Source organism: Tinamus guttatus, unplaced genomic scaffold (genome assembly GCF_059628265.1).
Source record: "Tinamus guttatus ecotype Peru unplaced genomic scaffold, ASM5962826v1 Tinamus_guttatus_pri_ptg000759l, whole genome shotgun sequence".
Taxonomy (NCBI): Eukaryota; Metazoa; Chordata; class Aves; order Tinamiformes; family Tinamidae; genus Tinamus; species Tinamus guttatus.
Window position 1 is genome coordinate 36,809 of NW_028289293.1, and position 13,700 is coordinate 50,508.

At 64.5% G+C, this 13,700-nt stretch overlaps 1 protein-coding gene across 1 annotated transcript in view; it reads right to left on the reverse strand.

The window, feature by feature from the left end:
* The window catches only part of LOC148591531 (histone-lysine N-methyltransferase EHMT2-like), a 33,297-nt gene extending 19,706 nt beyond the window's left edge, over positions 1-13,591 (reverse strand). The window contains exons 1-11 of the mRNA XM_088537408.1: positions 13,579-13,591; positions 8,763-8,941; positions 8,568-8,663; positions 7,887-7,959; positions 7,350-7,435; positions 6,566-6,733; positions 4,977-5,114; positions 3,795-3,903; positions 3,038-3,130; positions 2,555-2,685; positions 1,448-1,591 (exon numbers count right to left, since the gene is read on the reverse strand). Coding sequence (XP_088393534.1) covers positions 1,448-1,591; positions 2,555-2,685; positions 3,038-3,130; positions 3,795-3,903; positions 4,977-5,114; positions 6,566-6,733; positions 7,350-7,435; positions 7,887-7,959; positions 8,568-8,663; positions 8,763-8,941; positions 13,579-13,591 — 1,230 coding nt within the window. The remainder of the gene's footprint in view (positions 1-1,447; positions 1,592-2,554; positions 2,686-3,037; positions 3,131-3,794; positions 3,904-4,976; positions 5,115-6,565; positions 6,734-7,349; positions 7,436-7,886; positions 7,960-8,567; positions 8,664-8,762; positions 8,942-13,578) is intronic.
* Between the last annotated feature and the right edge of the window lie 109 nt (positions 13,592-13,700).

A 13,700-nucleotide genomic window follows, 5' to 3' on the forward strand; every position in this document is an offset into this window, starting at 1 on the left:
AAGTGTCCGCACCCCGCACAGCAGTGGTGTTTCACCATGCGCGCGCGGTGGTTCTCGCACACCCCGTGTCGCGGTGTCCCCGCGGTGTCGCGGTGTCACTCACAGCCGTACAGAAGTGTCCGCACCCCGGACAGCAGTGGTGTTTCACCATGCGCGCGCGGTGGTTCTCGCACACCCCGTGTCCCCGCGGTGTCCCCGCGGTGTCGCGGTGTCACTCACAGCCGTACAGAAGTGTCCGCAGCCCGGACAGCAGTGGTGTTTCACCATGCGCGCGCGGTGGTTCTCGCACACCCCGTGTCCCCGCGGTGTCGCGGTGTCACTCACAGCCGTACAGAAGTGTCCGCAGCCCGGACAGCAGTGGTGTTTCACCATGCGCGCGCGGTGGTTCTCGCACACCCCGTGTCGCGGTGTCCCCGCGGTGTCGCGGTGTCACTCACAGCCGTACAGAAGTGTCCGCAGCCCGGACAGCAGTGGTGTTTCACCATGCGCGCGCGGTGGTTCTCGCACACCCCGTGTCCCCGCGGTGTCGCGGTGTCACTCACAGCCATACAGAAGTGTCCGCACCCCGCACAGCAGTGGTGTTTCACCATGCGCGCGCGGTGGTTCTCGCACACCCCGTGTCGCGGTGTCCCCGCGGTGTCGCGGTGTCACTCACAGCCGTACAGAAGTGTCCGCACCCCGGACAGCAGTGGTGTTTCACCATGCGCGCGCGGTGGTTCTCGCACACCCCGTGTCCCCGCGGTGTCCCCGCGGTGTCGCGGTGTCACTCACAGCCGTACAGAAGTGTCCGCAGCCCGGACAGCAGTGGTGTTTCACCATGCGCGCGCGGTGGTTCTCGCACACCCCGTGTCCCCGCGGTGTCGCGGTGTCACTCACAGCCGTACAGAAGTGTCCGCACCCCGGACAGCAGTGGTGTTTCACCATGCGCGCGCGGTGGTTCTCACACACCCCCGTGTCGCGGTGTCCCCGTGTCCCCGCGGTGTCGCGGTGTCACTCACAGCCGTACAGAAGTGTCCGCAGCCCGGACAGCAGTGGTGTTTCACCATGCGCGCGCGGTGGTTCTCGCACACCCCGTGTCCCCGCGGTGTCCCCGTGGTGTCGCGGTGTCACTCACAGCCGTACAGAAGTGTCCGCAGCCGGACAGCAGTGGTGTTTCACCATGCGCGCGCGGTGGTTCTCGCACACCCCGTGTCCCCGCGGTGTCCCCGCGGTGTCGCGGTGTCACTCACAGCCGTACAGAAGTGTCCGCAGCCCGGACAGCAGTGGTGTTTCACCGTGCGCGCGCGGTGGTTCTCGCACACCCCGTGTCGCGGTGTCCCCGCGGTGTCGCGGTGTCACTCACAGCCGTACAGAAGTGTCCGCAGCCCGGACAGCAGTGGTGTTTCACCATGCGCGCGCGGTGGTTCTCGCACACCCCGTGTCCCCGTGTCCCCGCGGTGTCACTCACAGCCGTACAGAAGTGTCCGCAGCCCGGACAGCAGTGGTGTTTCACCATGCGCGCGCGGTGGTTCTCGCACAACACCATCAGCGGCACGCGGCTCGACGGTCGCATCGTCTCCCGTTTCAGGATGCTGCTGCCGCAGCCGCTCAGCTGGGGGGGGACGGGGGGGTCGGCCGGACGCCGGGGCCCTCGGGACACCCGCAGCCCCCCCACGCGTCCCCATGTCCCCCCCGGTGTCCCCGTGTCCCCCCCGTGTCCCCCCGTGTCCCTGTGTCCCCCCCGTGTCCCTCTGTCCCCCCGTCGCCTTCCCTGTTCCAACATCCCTCCCCCCAGGTCCCTGTGTCCCTCCCTGGTGTCCCCCCCATGTCCCCAGTGTCCCCTCCGTCCCCATGGTGTCCCCATGACCCCACGGTGTCCCAGTGTCCCCATGGTGTCCCCCCGTGCCCCCGGCGTCTCCCCATGTCCCTATGGTGTCCCCATGGTGTCCCCAATGTCCCCACCTGGCCGTCCACGCTCTCGGTGGCCATGCACAGCTGGGTGTCCCCGTGTCCCCATGGTGTCCCCAATGTCCCCACATTGTCCCAATGTCCCCTCATTGTCCCCATTGTCCCCAATGTCCCCACCTGGCCGTCCACGCTCTCGGTGGCCATGCACAGCGCAGTGTCCCCATGTCCCCGTGTCCCCATGGTGTCCCCAATGTCCCCACATTGTCCCCAACGTCCCCACCTGGCCGTCCACGCTCTCAGTGGCCATGCACAGCTCGGTGTCCCCGTGTCCCCATGGTGTCCCCGTGTCCCCAATGTCCCCTCGTTGTCCCCACCTGGCCGTCCACGCTCTCGGTGGCCATGCACAGGTGGGTGTCCCCGTGTCCCCACGGTGTCCCCATGTCCCCATGGTGTCCCCATGGTGTCCCCATTGTCCCCAATGTCCCCACCTGCCCGTCCACGCTCTCGGTGGCCATGCACAGCTGGGTGTCCCCGTGTCCCCATGGTGTCCCCATGGTGTCCCCATTGTCCCCAATGTCCCCACCTGCCCGTCCACGCTCTCGGTGGCCATGCACAGCTGGGTGTCCCCGTGTCCCCAATGTCCCCTCATTGTCCCCAACGTCCCCACCTGCCCGTCCACGCTCTCGGTGGCCATGCACAGGTTCCGGGCCGCCTCGCTCAGTCTCTCGATCTTCGGCGCCTCCATCCGGCACGAGCAGAGCGGCAGCTCCTCCCCCCGCTCGCCCTCGGCCACGCCCCCTGCGGAGGGGCGGGGCCTCGTGGGGGCGGGGCCTCGGGGCAGTCTTGGAAGGGGCGGGGTCTGAGCAGGGGAGGGGGCTCGCAAGGGGGAGGGGCCTCATGTGGTCTCGGGGCTTGGCCACGCCCCCTCCGGTGCAAGGGGCGGGGCCTCAGGGGGGCGGGGCCTGTAGGGGCGGGGGCTATGGGGCACCACAGAGGGCGGGGCTTCACAGGGGCGGGGCCAGGGAGAAGCCAAAGAGGGGGCGTGGCCAATGGAGGGAGTGGGCGTGGCCTGGAGAGGATTACAAGGGGCGGGACACAAGAAAAGGCGGCGGGGGGGCGGGGCTCCGCGGCGGTAGGGGCGGGGCCTCACCGGTGGGCGGGGCGCACAGGCCGCCCTCCCCCGGCAGCTCCAGGCAGCCCAGGGGCAGCTCCGTGTAGTCGCTGCCCCCCCCCGCGCTGGGACCTGGGGGGGAGGGGGCGGGGTCAGGGGCGGGGCCTCCGCTGCCACGCCCCCGACCACGCCCCCCGTCGCTTTTAAGCCCTCCCCCCATACTGAGCCCCATGCAAGGCGGTTTTGGGTCCCCTTCTCCCATAAAAACAGTTTTAAGGACCCCCATTCCCTAAAAGGCAGTTTCTAGTCTCCCCCTTCCCCACTAAGGCAGTTTCCAGACCCCCCCCCCCAAAAAGCAGTTTCAACCCCCCCCATCATCACGTTTTCAGGCTTTTCTACTCCCAAAAACACCAGTTTTGAAACCCCCCCACTCCCATAAAAAACAACCCGACTCCCCAAAAAAGCAGTTTTGAGGCTCCCCCCTCCCCATTGGGCAGTTTCAAGATCCCCTCCTCCTAAACAGAGAATTTGGAGCCTTCTCTGGCTCCACAGAGCAGGATTTGACTCCCCAAACGGCAGTTTCAAGGCTCCCCCGCACCCATAGGGGCAGTTTTAAGGCCGCCCCACTCCCAAACGGGCGGTTTCGAGGCCCCCCCGCTCCTACAGGAGCAGTTTTAAGACCCCCCACCCGCCCCCCCCCCCAAACGGGCAGTTTCGAGGTTCCCCCGCACCCATAGGGGCAGTTTTAAGGCTGCCCCCCACCCCCAAACGGGCGGTTTCGAGGCCCCCCCAGCACCTCGGGGCTCCTTGGCCCGGGGCTCCCGGCGCTTCCGCTTCCGGGCGGGTTTGAGCCAGGGACTTTCCTTCCAGCGCTTCCGGGCCCGGCGCCGGGCGCCCCACGCGCCCTGGGGAGAAACGGCAAAATCAGCCCCGGAAACGGCCAAAACACCCCAAAACACCCTAAAACACCCCCGGAAACCCCCCAAACACCCCAAAACACCCCCGGAACACCCCAAAACACCTCCAGACACCCCTAGAAACCCCCAAAACACCCCAAAACACTCCCACAGACCCCCAAAACACCCCAGAACACCCTAAAACATCTCCGGAACACCCCAAAACACCTCCAGACACCCCTAGAAATCCCCAAAACACTCCCACAGACCCCCAAAACACCCTAAAACACCCCCGGGAACCCCCAAAACACCCTAAAACACCCCTGGCAACCCCCAAAACATCCCCAAAATACCCCAAAACACACCCAGAACACCCCCAGAACACCCCTGAACACCCCCAAAGACCCCCAAAACACCCTAAAACACCCAAAAAAACCCAAACAGCCCTAAATCCCCCCCAAAGCCCCCAAAGCACCCTAAAAGACCCCAAAACACCCCCAAGCACCCACAAAACAGCCCAAAGACACCCAAAACACCATAAAACACCCCCAGAGACCCCCAAAACACCCCCAGCAGCCCCCCGAAATGGCCCAAAACCTCCCGGGGACCCCAAAACTGCCCCAAATCCCCGTGGGCGCCCTTGAAACCGCCCCAACCCTCCCTGGGAACCCTCGAAACCGCCCAGAGCCCCTTGGGAGCCCCTGAAACCGCCCCAAAGCCCTGCGGGAACCCTCGAAACCGCCCCGAATCCTCCCAAAGCGCCCCAAATCCTCCCAAACTGCCCGAATCCTCCCAAACCGCCCTCAAGTGTCCCCCAAATGCCCCCAAAATCCCCCAAACACCCCCGAAATGCCCTGAATCCTCCCAAACCGCCCCCAAGTGTCCCCCAAACGCCCCCGAAATGCCCCGAATCCTCCCAAACTGCCCCCAAGCGTCCCCCAAATGCCCCAAACGAACCCGAACTGCCCCAAATCCTCCCAAACCGCCCCCAAGTGTCCCCCAAATGCCCCAAAATGCCCCAAACGCCCCCAAAACGCCCCAAACACCCCCAAAACGCCCCGGATTCACCCCGAACGCCCCACCCGCTCGGCCACGCTCCCCGCCTCCTCCTCGTCGTCGTCGTCGTCCTCGTCCTCGTCGTCCTCATCCTCCTCCTCCTCCTCGTCCTCCTCTTCCTCCTCCTCCTCCTCCTCGCTCAGGGCCTCCCCGGGACCCTCCGACTGTTGGGGGGGCCCAGGCGTCCGGGTGAGACCCCCCCCCGGCCCCGCCCTTCCCGGTGACACTCGGGGACACCCCAGGTCTCCTGGTGACACCCACGGGCTCCCGCTGGCCCTCCCGGTGTCCCCAATGTCCGCAGGGTCCCTAATGGCTCCTGGTGGCCCCAAATTCTTTTGGTGTCCCCAATGTCCCCAGTCCCCTCAGTGTCCCCAATGTCCCCCGTGTCCCCAGTCCCCACGATGTCCCTAATGTCCCCATTCCCTGTCAACGTCCCCAGCGTCTCTCATGTCCCCAGTCCCCACAGTGTCCCCAATGTCCCCGTCCTCTGTGTCCCCAGTCCCCCGGAGTGTCCCCAATTTCCCCAGTCCCTCGCGGTGTCCCCAACATTCCCCATGTCCCCAGGCCACCCTCAAGTGTCCCCAGGCCTCCGCAGTGTCCCCAATGTCCCCAGTGTCCCATGGTGTCCCCAATGTCCCCATTCCCCCCCAATGTCCCCAGCGTCCCCAATGTCCCCATTCTCTCTCTGTGTTCCCAATGTCCCCCATGTCCCCGTCCCCACAGTGTCCCCAATGTCCCCATTCCTGAATGTCCTCAATGTCCCCCGTGTCCCCAATGTCCCCAGTCCCTGCAGTGTCCCCAACATCCCCATTCTCTCCCAATGTCCCCAATGTCCCCCATGTCCCTGTCCCCGTGGTGTCCCCAATATCCCCATCCCCGCGGTGTCCCCAATGTCCCCATTCCCCCCCAATGTCCCCAGCGTCCCCAATGTCCCCATTCTCTCTCTGTGTCCCTGATGTCCCCGATGTCCCCCATGTCCCCGCGGTGTCCCCAATGTCCCCATTCTCTCTCTGTGTCCCCCGTGTCCCCGGTGTCCCCATTCCCCCCATTGTCCCCGGTGTCCCCCATGTCCCCATGGTGTCCTCAATCTCCCCGTTCTCTGTGTCCCCCGTGTCCCCGATGTCCCCATTCCCCCCAATGTCCCCATTGTCCCCGTGGTGTCCCCAATGTCCCCATTCTCTCTCTGTGTCCCCGATGTCCCCAATGTCCCCATTCCCCCCATTGTCCCCCATGTCCCCACAGTGTCCCCAATGTCCCCATTCTCTCTCTGTGTCCCGTGTCCCCAATGTCCCCATTCCCCCCATTGTCCCCGATGTCCCCCATGTCCCCACGGTGTCCCCAATGTCCCCATTCTCTCTCTGTGTCCCGTGTCCCCGATGTCCCCATTCCCCCCATTGTCCCCCATGTCCCCCATGTCCCCGCGGTGTCCCCAATGTCCCCGTTCTCTCTCTGTGTCCCCCGTGTCCCCGATGTCCCCATTCCCCCCATTGTCCCCCATGTCCCCCATGTCCCCGCGGTGTCCCCAATCTCCCCATTCTCTCTCTGTGTCCCCGCGGTGTCCCCGCTGTCCCCATTCCCCGCAATGTCCCCGCCGTCCCCGCCGTCCCCCCGGTACCTCCTTGCTGTCCGAGTCCCCGTGCCCGTCCACGGAGAAGCCGTCGTAGAACAGGGAGAACCCGGCGCCGCCTTCGCTGTCCCAGTCGTCGCCGGCCCGGACGCCTGGGCCCCCCCGGCCCCGGGCCCCGCCCCCGCCGGGCGCCGCCATCTCCTCCGTCACCGTGATCTGCAACGAGGGGCCCCGGCGTCCGGGATGGGGCCGGGGGTCCGGGAAGGGGGTCCGGGAAGGGGGGTCCGGAAAGGGCCCCGGCGTCCGGGAAAGGGGACCCGGCATCTGGGAAGGCGGACCCGGGGTCTGGGAAAGGGTGTCCGGGAACGGACCCGGAATTCAGGAAGGGCCCAGGTGTCTGGGAAGGGGCCCCGTGCTGGGAAAAGCCCCGGTGTCCCGGATGTCCCCGTGTCCGGAAGGGCCCCGTGTCCGGGATGTCCCCGGTGTCCCGGATGTCCCCGTGTCCCCAATGTCCCCGGTATCCGGGATGTCCCCATGTCCCCGTGCCCGGGATGTCCCCATGCCCCAGATGTCCCCTTGCCCAGGATGTCCCCATGCCCCAGATGTCCCCGTGTCCGGGATGTCCCCGGTGTCCCGGATGTCCCCATGGCCCAGATGTCCCCGTGTCCGGGATGGGTCCTGATATCCAGGATGTCCCCATGTCCCCGATGTCCCCCTGTCGGGAACGGCCCCGGTGTCCCGGATGTCCCCATGTCCCCATGTCCCCAATGTCCCCATGTCCGGGATGTCCCCGGTGTCCCGGATGTCCCCGATGTCCCCGTGTCCCCCCTACCTCGGTGCTGGCGCGGGGGCTGGCTCTCTGCAGCCGCTTGTGCAGCCCCTCGGGGCCGTAGTCCAAGCGGGGCCGTTTGGGGGGGTCTGGGGGGGCGGGGGGGGGGGTCAGGACCCCCCGAACCCCCCGGGACCCCCCCAACCCCCCCGTGCCCCCCCCCGCGCCCACCGGGCTCCTCGATGCTCCACAGCTCTGGGGGGGCCGGGGGGGGGGTCAGGATCCCCCGAACCCCCCGGGACCCCCCCGTGACCCCCCCAACCCCTCCCCGTGTCCCCCCCCCCCGCACCCACTGGGCTCCTCGATGCTCCGGAGCTCTGGGGGGGGCGGGGTCAGGACCCCCCGAACCCCCCGTCCCCCCCCGTGACCCCCCCCATGTCCCCCCCAACCCCTCCCCGTGTCCCCCCCCCCCCCCCGCACCCACCAGGCTCCTCGATGCTTGGGGGGCTCTGGGGGGGCCGGGGGGGGTCAGGACCCCCCGAACCCCCCCCGGGACCCCCCAACCCCCCCGTGACCCCCCCGTGCCCCCCCCGCACCCACCCGGCTCCTCGATGCTCCGCAGCTCGTCCGACACCCGGAAATGGAGCATCTCGGACACCCGCTTCTCCGGGACCTGCGGGGGGGGGCGCGTGGGGAGCACCCCAAAAAGGGGCCCCGGCATCCGGGACACCCCCCCAAAAAGGGCCCCGGCGTCCGGGAAACCCCCCACCCCAAAGGGGTTCCGGGATCTGGGAGACCCCCCCCAAAAAGGGCCCCGGCGTCCAGGACCCCCCCAAAGGGACATCCAGGACCCCCCCCCAAAAGGGCCCCAGGATCTGGGACCCTCCCCCCAAAAAGGGCACCTGGACCCGCCCCCCCCCCTCCCCCAAAAGGGGCCCTGGTGTCCGGGACCCCCCCCCAAGGGGCCCCAGTGCCTGGGACACCCCCCAAAAGGGGCGTCTGGGATCCCCCTCCCCCTCCCAAAAAGGGGCCCTGGTGTCCGGGACCCCCCCCTAAATGGGCGTCTGTAGCTCCACCCCCCAAAAAGAACCCCAATACCTGAGAAAACCCCCCCAAAAAGGGGCATCTGGACCCGTAAATCCCCCCCCCAAAAAGGGAACCCCCCCCCCCAGGGGGCCCCAGTGTCCGGGACCCCCCCCCTCGAAAGGGGCGCCCGGCCCCGCCCACCCGCCCGGCCCCGCCCACCTGCCCGACCCCGCCCACCCGGCGGGCCCCGCCCACCTGCCCGGGCCGGGCCATGGTCTTCCGGGCCCGATGGACCTTGGGGCGGGCGGGGGGCGTGGTCTCCGGGGGCGGGGCCTCGCCGGGGGGCGGGGCCTGCGGCGCCGCTGGGGGCGGGGCGGCCGCCGGCGGGGGCTGCGGAGGCGGCGGCGCGGGGGGCGTGGCCGGCGGCGCGGGGGGCGGAGCCGGCGGCGCGGGGGGCGTGGCCGGCGGCAGTCCCAGCAGGCGCAGCGCGAGCGCCTGCCCGGGCGGGGCCTTCCCGGCCCCCGTCAGCGACATCTTGGCGCGGCTGGGCGGGGCCTGCGCGGGGGCGGGGCCTGGCGCCGGCCCCGCCCCCCGGCCCGGCGAGCCCGGCAGCGTCTTGGCGGCGTGGCCTGAAACGGCGCGAAATGAGCCCAAAAACGGCGAGAAACGAGCCCCAAAACGGCGCGGAATGAGCCCAAAAACGGCGAGAAACGAGCCCCAAAACGGCGCGGAATGAGCCCAAAAACGGCGCGGAATGAGCCCAAAAACGGCGCGGAATGAGCCCAAAACGGCGCGAAACGAGCCCAAAAACGGCGCGGAATGGGCCCCAAAAATGACGAGGAATGAGCCCAAAAAATGACGAGGAATGAGCCCCAAAACGGGGGATTGACACCCGAAAACTGAGCGTTGGGACTCGAAAACGTGGAGCCGGGACCCAAAAACGGGAGATTGGGACCCAAAAATGGGGGAATAGGATCTGAAACGGGACTGTGACCCAAATACGAGGGATTAGGACCCAAAACAGGGGGATTAGTACCCAAAATAGGGGTGATTGGGCCCCAAAAACCAGCGAGTGTGACCCAAAAGGAGCCCCCAAACCCCCAAATCACCCATTTCTGACCCCAAATCAGCCCCGGCACCCACAGATCTCACATTTGTGACCCCAAACCCCCCTTTTGTCCCCCAAAACGGCTGCTCTTGACCCAAAACGAGCCCGAAGTGACCCCAAGTCACCCCCTTGTGACCCCAGACCAGCCCCTGGACCCCAAATCACGGCGTTTCCGCCCCAAACTCAGTCCTGTTGGACCACAAATTGCCCCAAATGGCCCCAAATCACCCACTTGGGACCCCAAATAGCCCCTTGTGGCCCAAATCCCCCTCCCTTGTCCCCAGACCCCCCCCTTTGTCCCCAAATCCCCTCCCTTGTCCCCAAATCCCCCCTCTTTGTCCCCAAATCCCCTCCCTTGTCCCCAAATCCCCCCTTGGTCCCCAAATCCCCTCCTTTGTCCCCAAACCCCCCCTTTTGTCCCCAAACCCCCCCTTTTGTCCCCAAATCCCCTCCCTTGTCCCCAAATCCCCCCTCTTTGTCCCCAAATCCCCCCTCTTTGTCGCCAATCTCCCCCTTGGTCCCCAAATCCCCTCCTTTGCCCCCAAACCCCCCCTTTTGTCCCCAAATCCCCCCTTTGGCCCCACCCCCTCCAAACGCGCCCCGAGTGCCCCGAAACCCCCCAAACTCTCCCCAAAACCCGCCCCCCCCCCCCTCACCTGGGAGCCCCTTGGGGCTGGCGCCGCTCGGGGGGGCGGGGCCCGGCGGCCCCTCCCCCTCGGGGGAGGCGCCGGACGCCGGGGCCCCCCCGGGCTCCTCGGCGGGGGGGGCGGCGCCCTCGGGGGGGGGGGGCGGCCCCCCCCCACTCTCCGGGGCCCCCCCCGGGATCCGCCGCGAGGCCTCCGGGTCCCGCCGCCTCCTGCGGGGGGGGGACGGGGTCAGGGGGGGCCCCCAAAATGTCCCCCCCCCCCCGGGAAACCGGGGCTCCCCCCCCCCGCACCTCAGCGCCTCCCGCCGCCGCCTCCTCCATGGCCGCCGCTGGCGCCGGCCGCGCGCGTGCGCCGTGACGTCACGCGCAAGGGGGGGCGGAGCCGCGCCCCTGCGGGAGCGCCGCCCCTCCGGGACACGCCCCCTCCCTCGGCCCCGTCGCGAGCCCCGCCCGTCCCTTGGCCACGCCCCCTCCCCTGGCCCCGTCGCGAGCCCCGCCCCTCCCTTGGCCACGCCCCCTCCCCGCGGCGCGCGCGTTCCCGCTCCCTCCCCCCCCCCCAGGCTCCCGAGTCGCCGTTTTCACCGTTTTCTCCTCTTTTATTACAAAAAAACCGGCTCCGAAGGCGGCAGCGGGGGCTGCCCTCCCCCCTCCTGCGGGGCCCAGGCGTCCGGGCCCCCCCTCCCCCCCCCTTAAACCTCTATCCGCTCCCCTCGCTGCCCCCTCCCCCAATGGGCCCAGGCGTCCGGGTGCCCCGCCCCCATTCTAACCACTAGCCCCTCCCCCCCGCCCCCTCCCCCCAAAGGGCCCAGGCGTCCGGGTGCCCCCCCTCCCCCCCTCCATTTCCTCTAAGCTACGGAGCCCCCCCCTCCCCCACTACAACCTACGGAGGGGCCCAGGCGTCCGGCCTCCCCTCCCCCCTCTACGAGCTACAGAAAACAGCGGGTCCCGGCGGACCCAAAATCGCCCGGTTTAGGGTCAAAACGAAGCATCTGAGAAGGGGCCCAGGCGGCCGGGTTCCAAAATCTGCAGTTTTGGGGTAAAAACGGAAAATCCTAGAAGGGGCCCAGGCGTCCGGGTACCAAAATCTGTGTTTTTGAGTGGAAAATGACGGTTCTGGAAATGGCCCGGGGGCCCCTTGGGTTTCAAGTGGAAACTTGGCATCGTAGGAGGGGCCCAGGCGTCCGGGACCCAAAATCTCCCGGTTTAGGGTTAAAATGGCCATTTCTGAAGGGGCCCAGGCGTCCGGGACCCAAGACAGCAGTTTTGGGGTAGAATCGCGCCGTTCCGAAGGGTTCTGGGCGTCCGTGCGCCAAAATCCGCAGTTTTGGCGTAGAAAAGTGACGTTTCTGAGGGGTCTCGGCGTCCAGGCGCCAAATCTGTGGGTTTTTGGGAGAAATGGGCCATTTCTGAGGAGAAATGCGCCGTTTTCCTCGGATCTTGAGTCAAAACTTGACATCCAAGAAGAGATCCAGGCGTCCGGGTGCCAAATCTGCGGGTTTGGGGCAGAAAGGTGCCATTTTGAGTGAAAATGTGATGTTTCTGAACAGGCCCCGGCCTCCAGGACCCAAAATCTGCGGTTTTGGGGTAGAAATGTGCTGAGTCTGAAGGGATCCAGGCATCCGGGTGCTGAAATCTGCCATTTCTGAGGAGAAATGTGCCGTTTCTGAGGAAAAACGTGCCGTTTCTGAGAAGAAATGCTTGATTTGTGAGGAAAAAAACAGTGTTTCTGGAAAAAAATCTGACATTTTTGAGCAATAATGCGTTGTTTCTGAGAAGTATGTAGTTTCTGGGGGAAATGTGAAGTTTATGGCGAAAAACGCATCATTTCTGAAGAGAAAACTGATGTTCATGAGAGAAATACGGCATTTCTGAAGAGAAAAATGACGTTTCTGAGACAAGAATTGTCATTTTTGAGGAAAAAAAAGGATGTTTCTGAGAGAAACCCGCCATTTTTGAGGAGAAATGTGACGTTTCTGAGGTGAAAAGCCACTTATCTGAGGAGAAATGTGACGTTTCTAAAAGGGCCCCGCTGCCTGAGTGCCAAAATCCATGGGTTTTGAGGAGAAATTTGCCGTGGAAATGCTCCATTTTTCTGTAGAATCACGCTGTTTCCAAAGGAATCCAGGTGTCCGGGTGCTGAAATCTGCGTTTTTTGAGCAGGAACATGTTATTTCTGAGGAGAAATGCACCATTTCTGAGGTGAAAATCCATGTTTCTGAGAAGAGAAGCCATCTGAGAAGGTATGTGCTCTTTCTGGAAAGAAAAATGGTGTTTCTGATAAAAATGTGCCATTTTTGAGAGAAATGTGCTGTTTCTGAGGAGAAACACGACGTTTCTGAAGGGGCCCAGCTGTCTAGGCACCAAAATCTGCATTTTTTGGGTAGAAACGTGCTGTTTCCGACGGGGCCCGGTTGTTCAGGTGCCAAAATCTGTGGGTTTTGAGGAGAAATTTGCCATTTCTGAGTGGAAATGCTCCATTTTTGTGGAGAAACGCACCATTTCCAAAGGAGTCCAGGTGTCCGGGTGCCGAAATCTGCAGTTTTCGAGCAGAAATGTGCCATTTCTGAGGAGAAAAATGATGTTTCTGAGAGAAATGCACTGTTTCTAAGCAGATGTATGCCATTTGTGAGGAAAGAAGTGATGTTTCTGAGGAAAAATGTGACGTTTCTCAGAGAAATGTGCTGTTTTTGAGGAGAAATGTGACATTTCTGAAGGGGCCGGGTGTCTGTGTGCAGAAATCTGTGGGTTTTGAGGAACAATTTGCCGTTTCTGGGAGGAAACGCGCCATTTTTGGGTAGAAATGCGCCGTTTTGAGCAGAAATGCGCCGTTTTTGAGCAGCAAGGCACCGTTTCCGCGCTGTTTCAAGCAGAAATGTGCTGTTTCCGCGCAGAAGGGTGCTCTTTTTGAGCAGAAACGTGCTGTTTTGGGGCAGAAACGTGCTGTTTCAAGCAGAAACACGCCATTTTCGAGGAGAAACGTGCCGTTTTGGGGCAGAAAGGCGCCGTTTTTGAGCAGAAAGGCGCCGTTTCGAGCAGAAACACGCTGTTTCGAGCAGAAACACGCCGTTTCCGTGCCGTTTTGAGCAGAAAGGCGCCATTTCCACGCCGTTTCCGTGCAGAAATGCGCTGTTTCCACACAGAAAGGTGCCATTTCTGCACACAAAGGCGCCGTTTCCACGCCATTTCGAGCAGAAATGCGCTCTTTCCACACAGAAAGGTGCCCTTTCCACGCAGAAAGGCGCCGTTTCCGCACCGTTTTGAGCAGAAAGGCGCTGTTTCCGCGCAGAACAGCGCTGTTTCCACGCCGTTTTCAGCAGAAACCCGCCGTTTTGAGCAGAAACACGCTGTTTCTGTGCCGTTTTGAGCAGAAATGCGCCGTTTTGAGCAGAAATTGCGCCGTTTCCATGCAGAAACCTGCCATTTCCACGCAGAACGGTGCCATTTCTGCGCCGTTTTGAGCAGAAACCTGCTGTTTTGAGCAGAAAGGCACCATTTCTGCACCGTTTCCGCACAGAACGGCGCCATTTCCGCAGTTTTGAGCAGAAACCTGCCATTTTGAGCAGAAACGCGCCGTTTGCGCGCCGCTTTGAGCAGAAACACGCTGTTTTGAGCAGAAACATGCCGTTTCCATGCC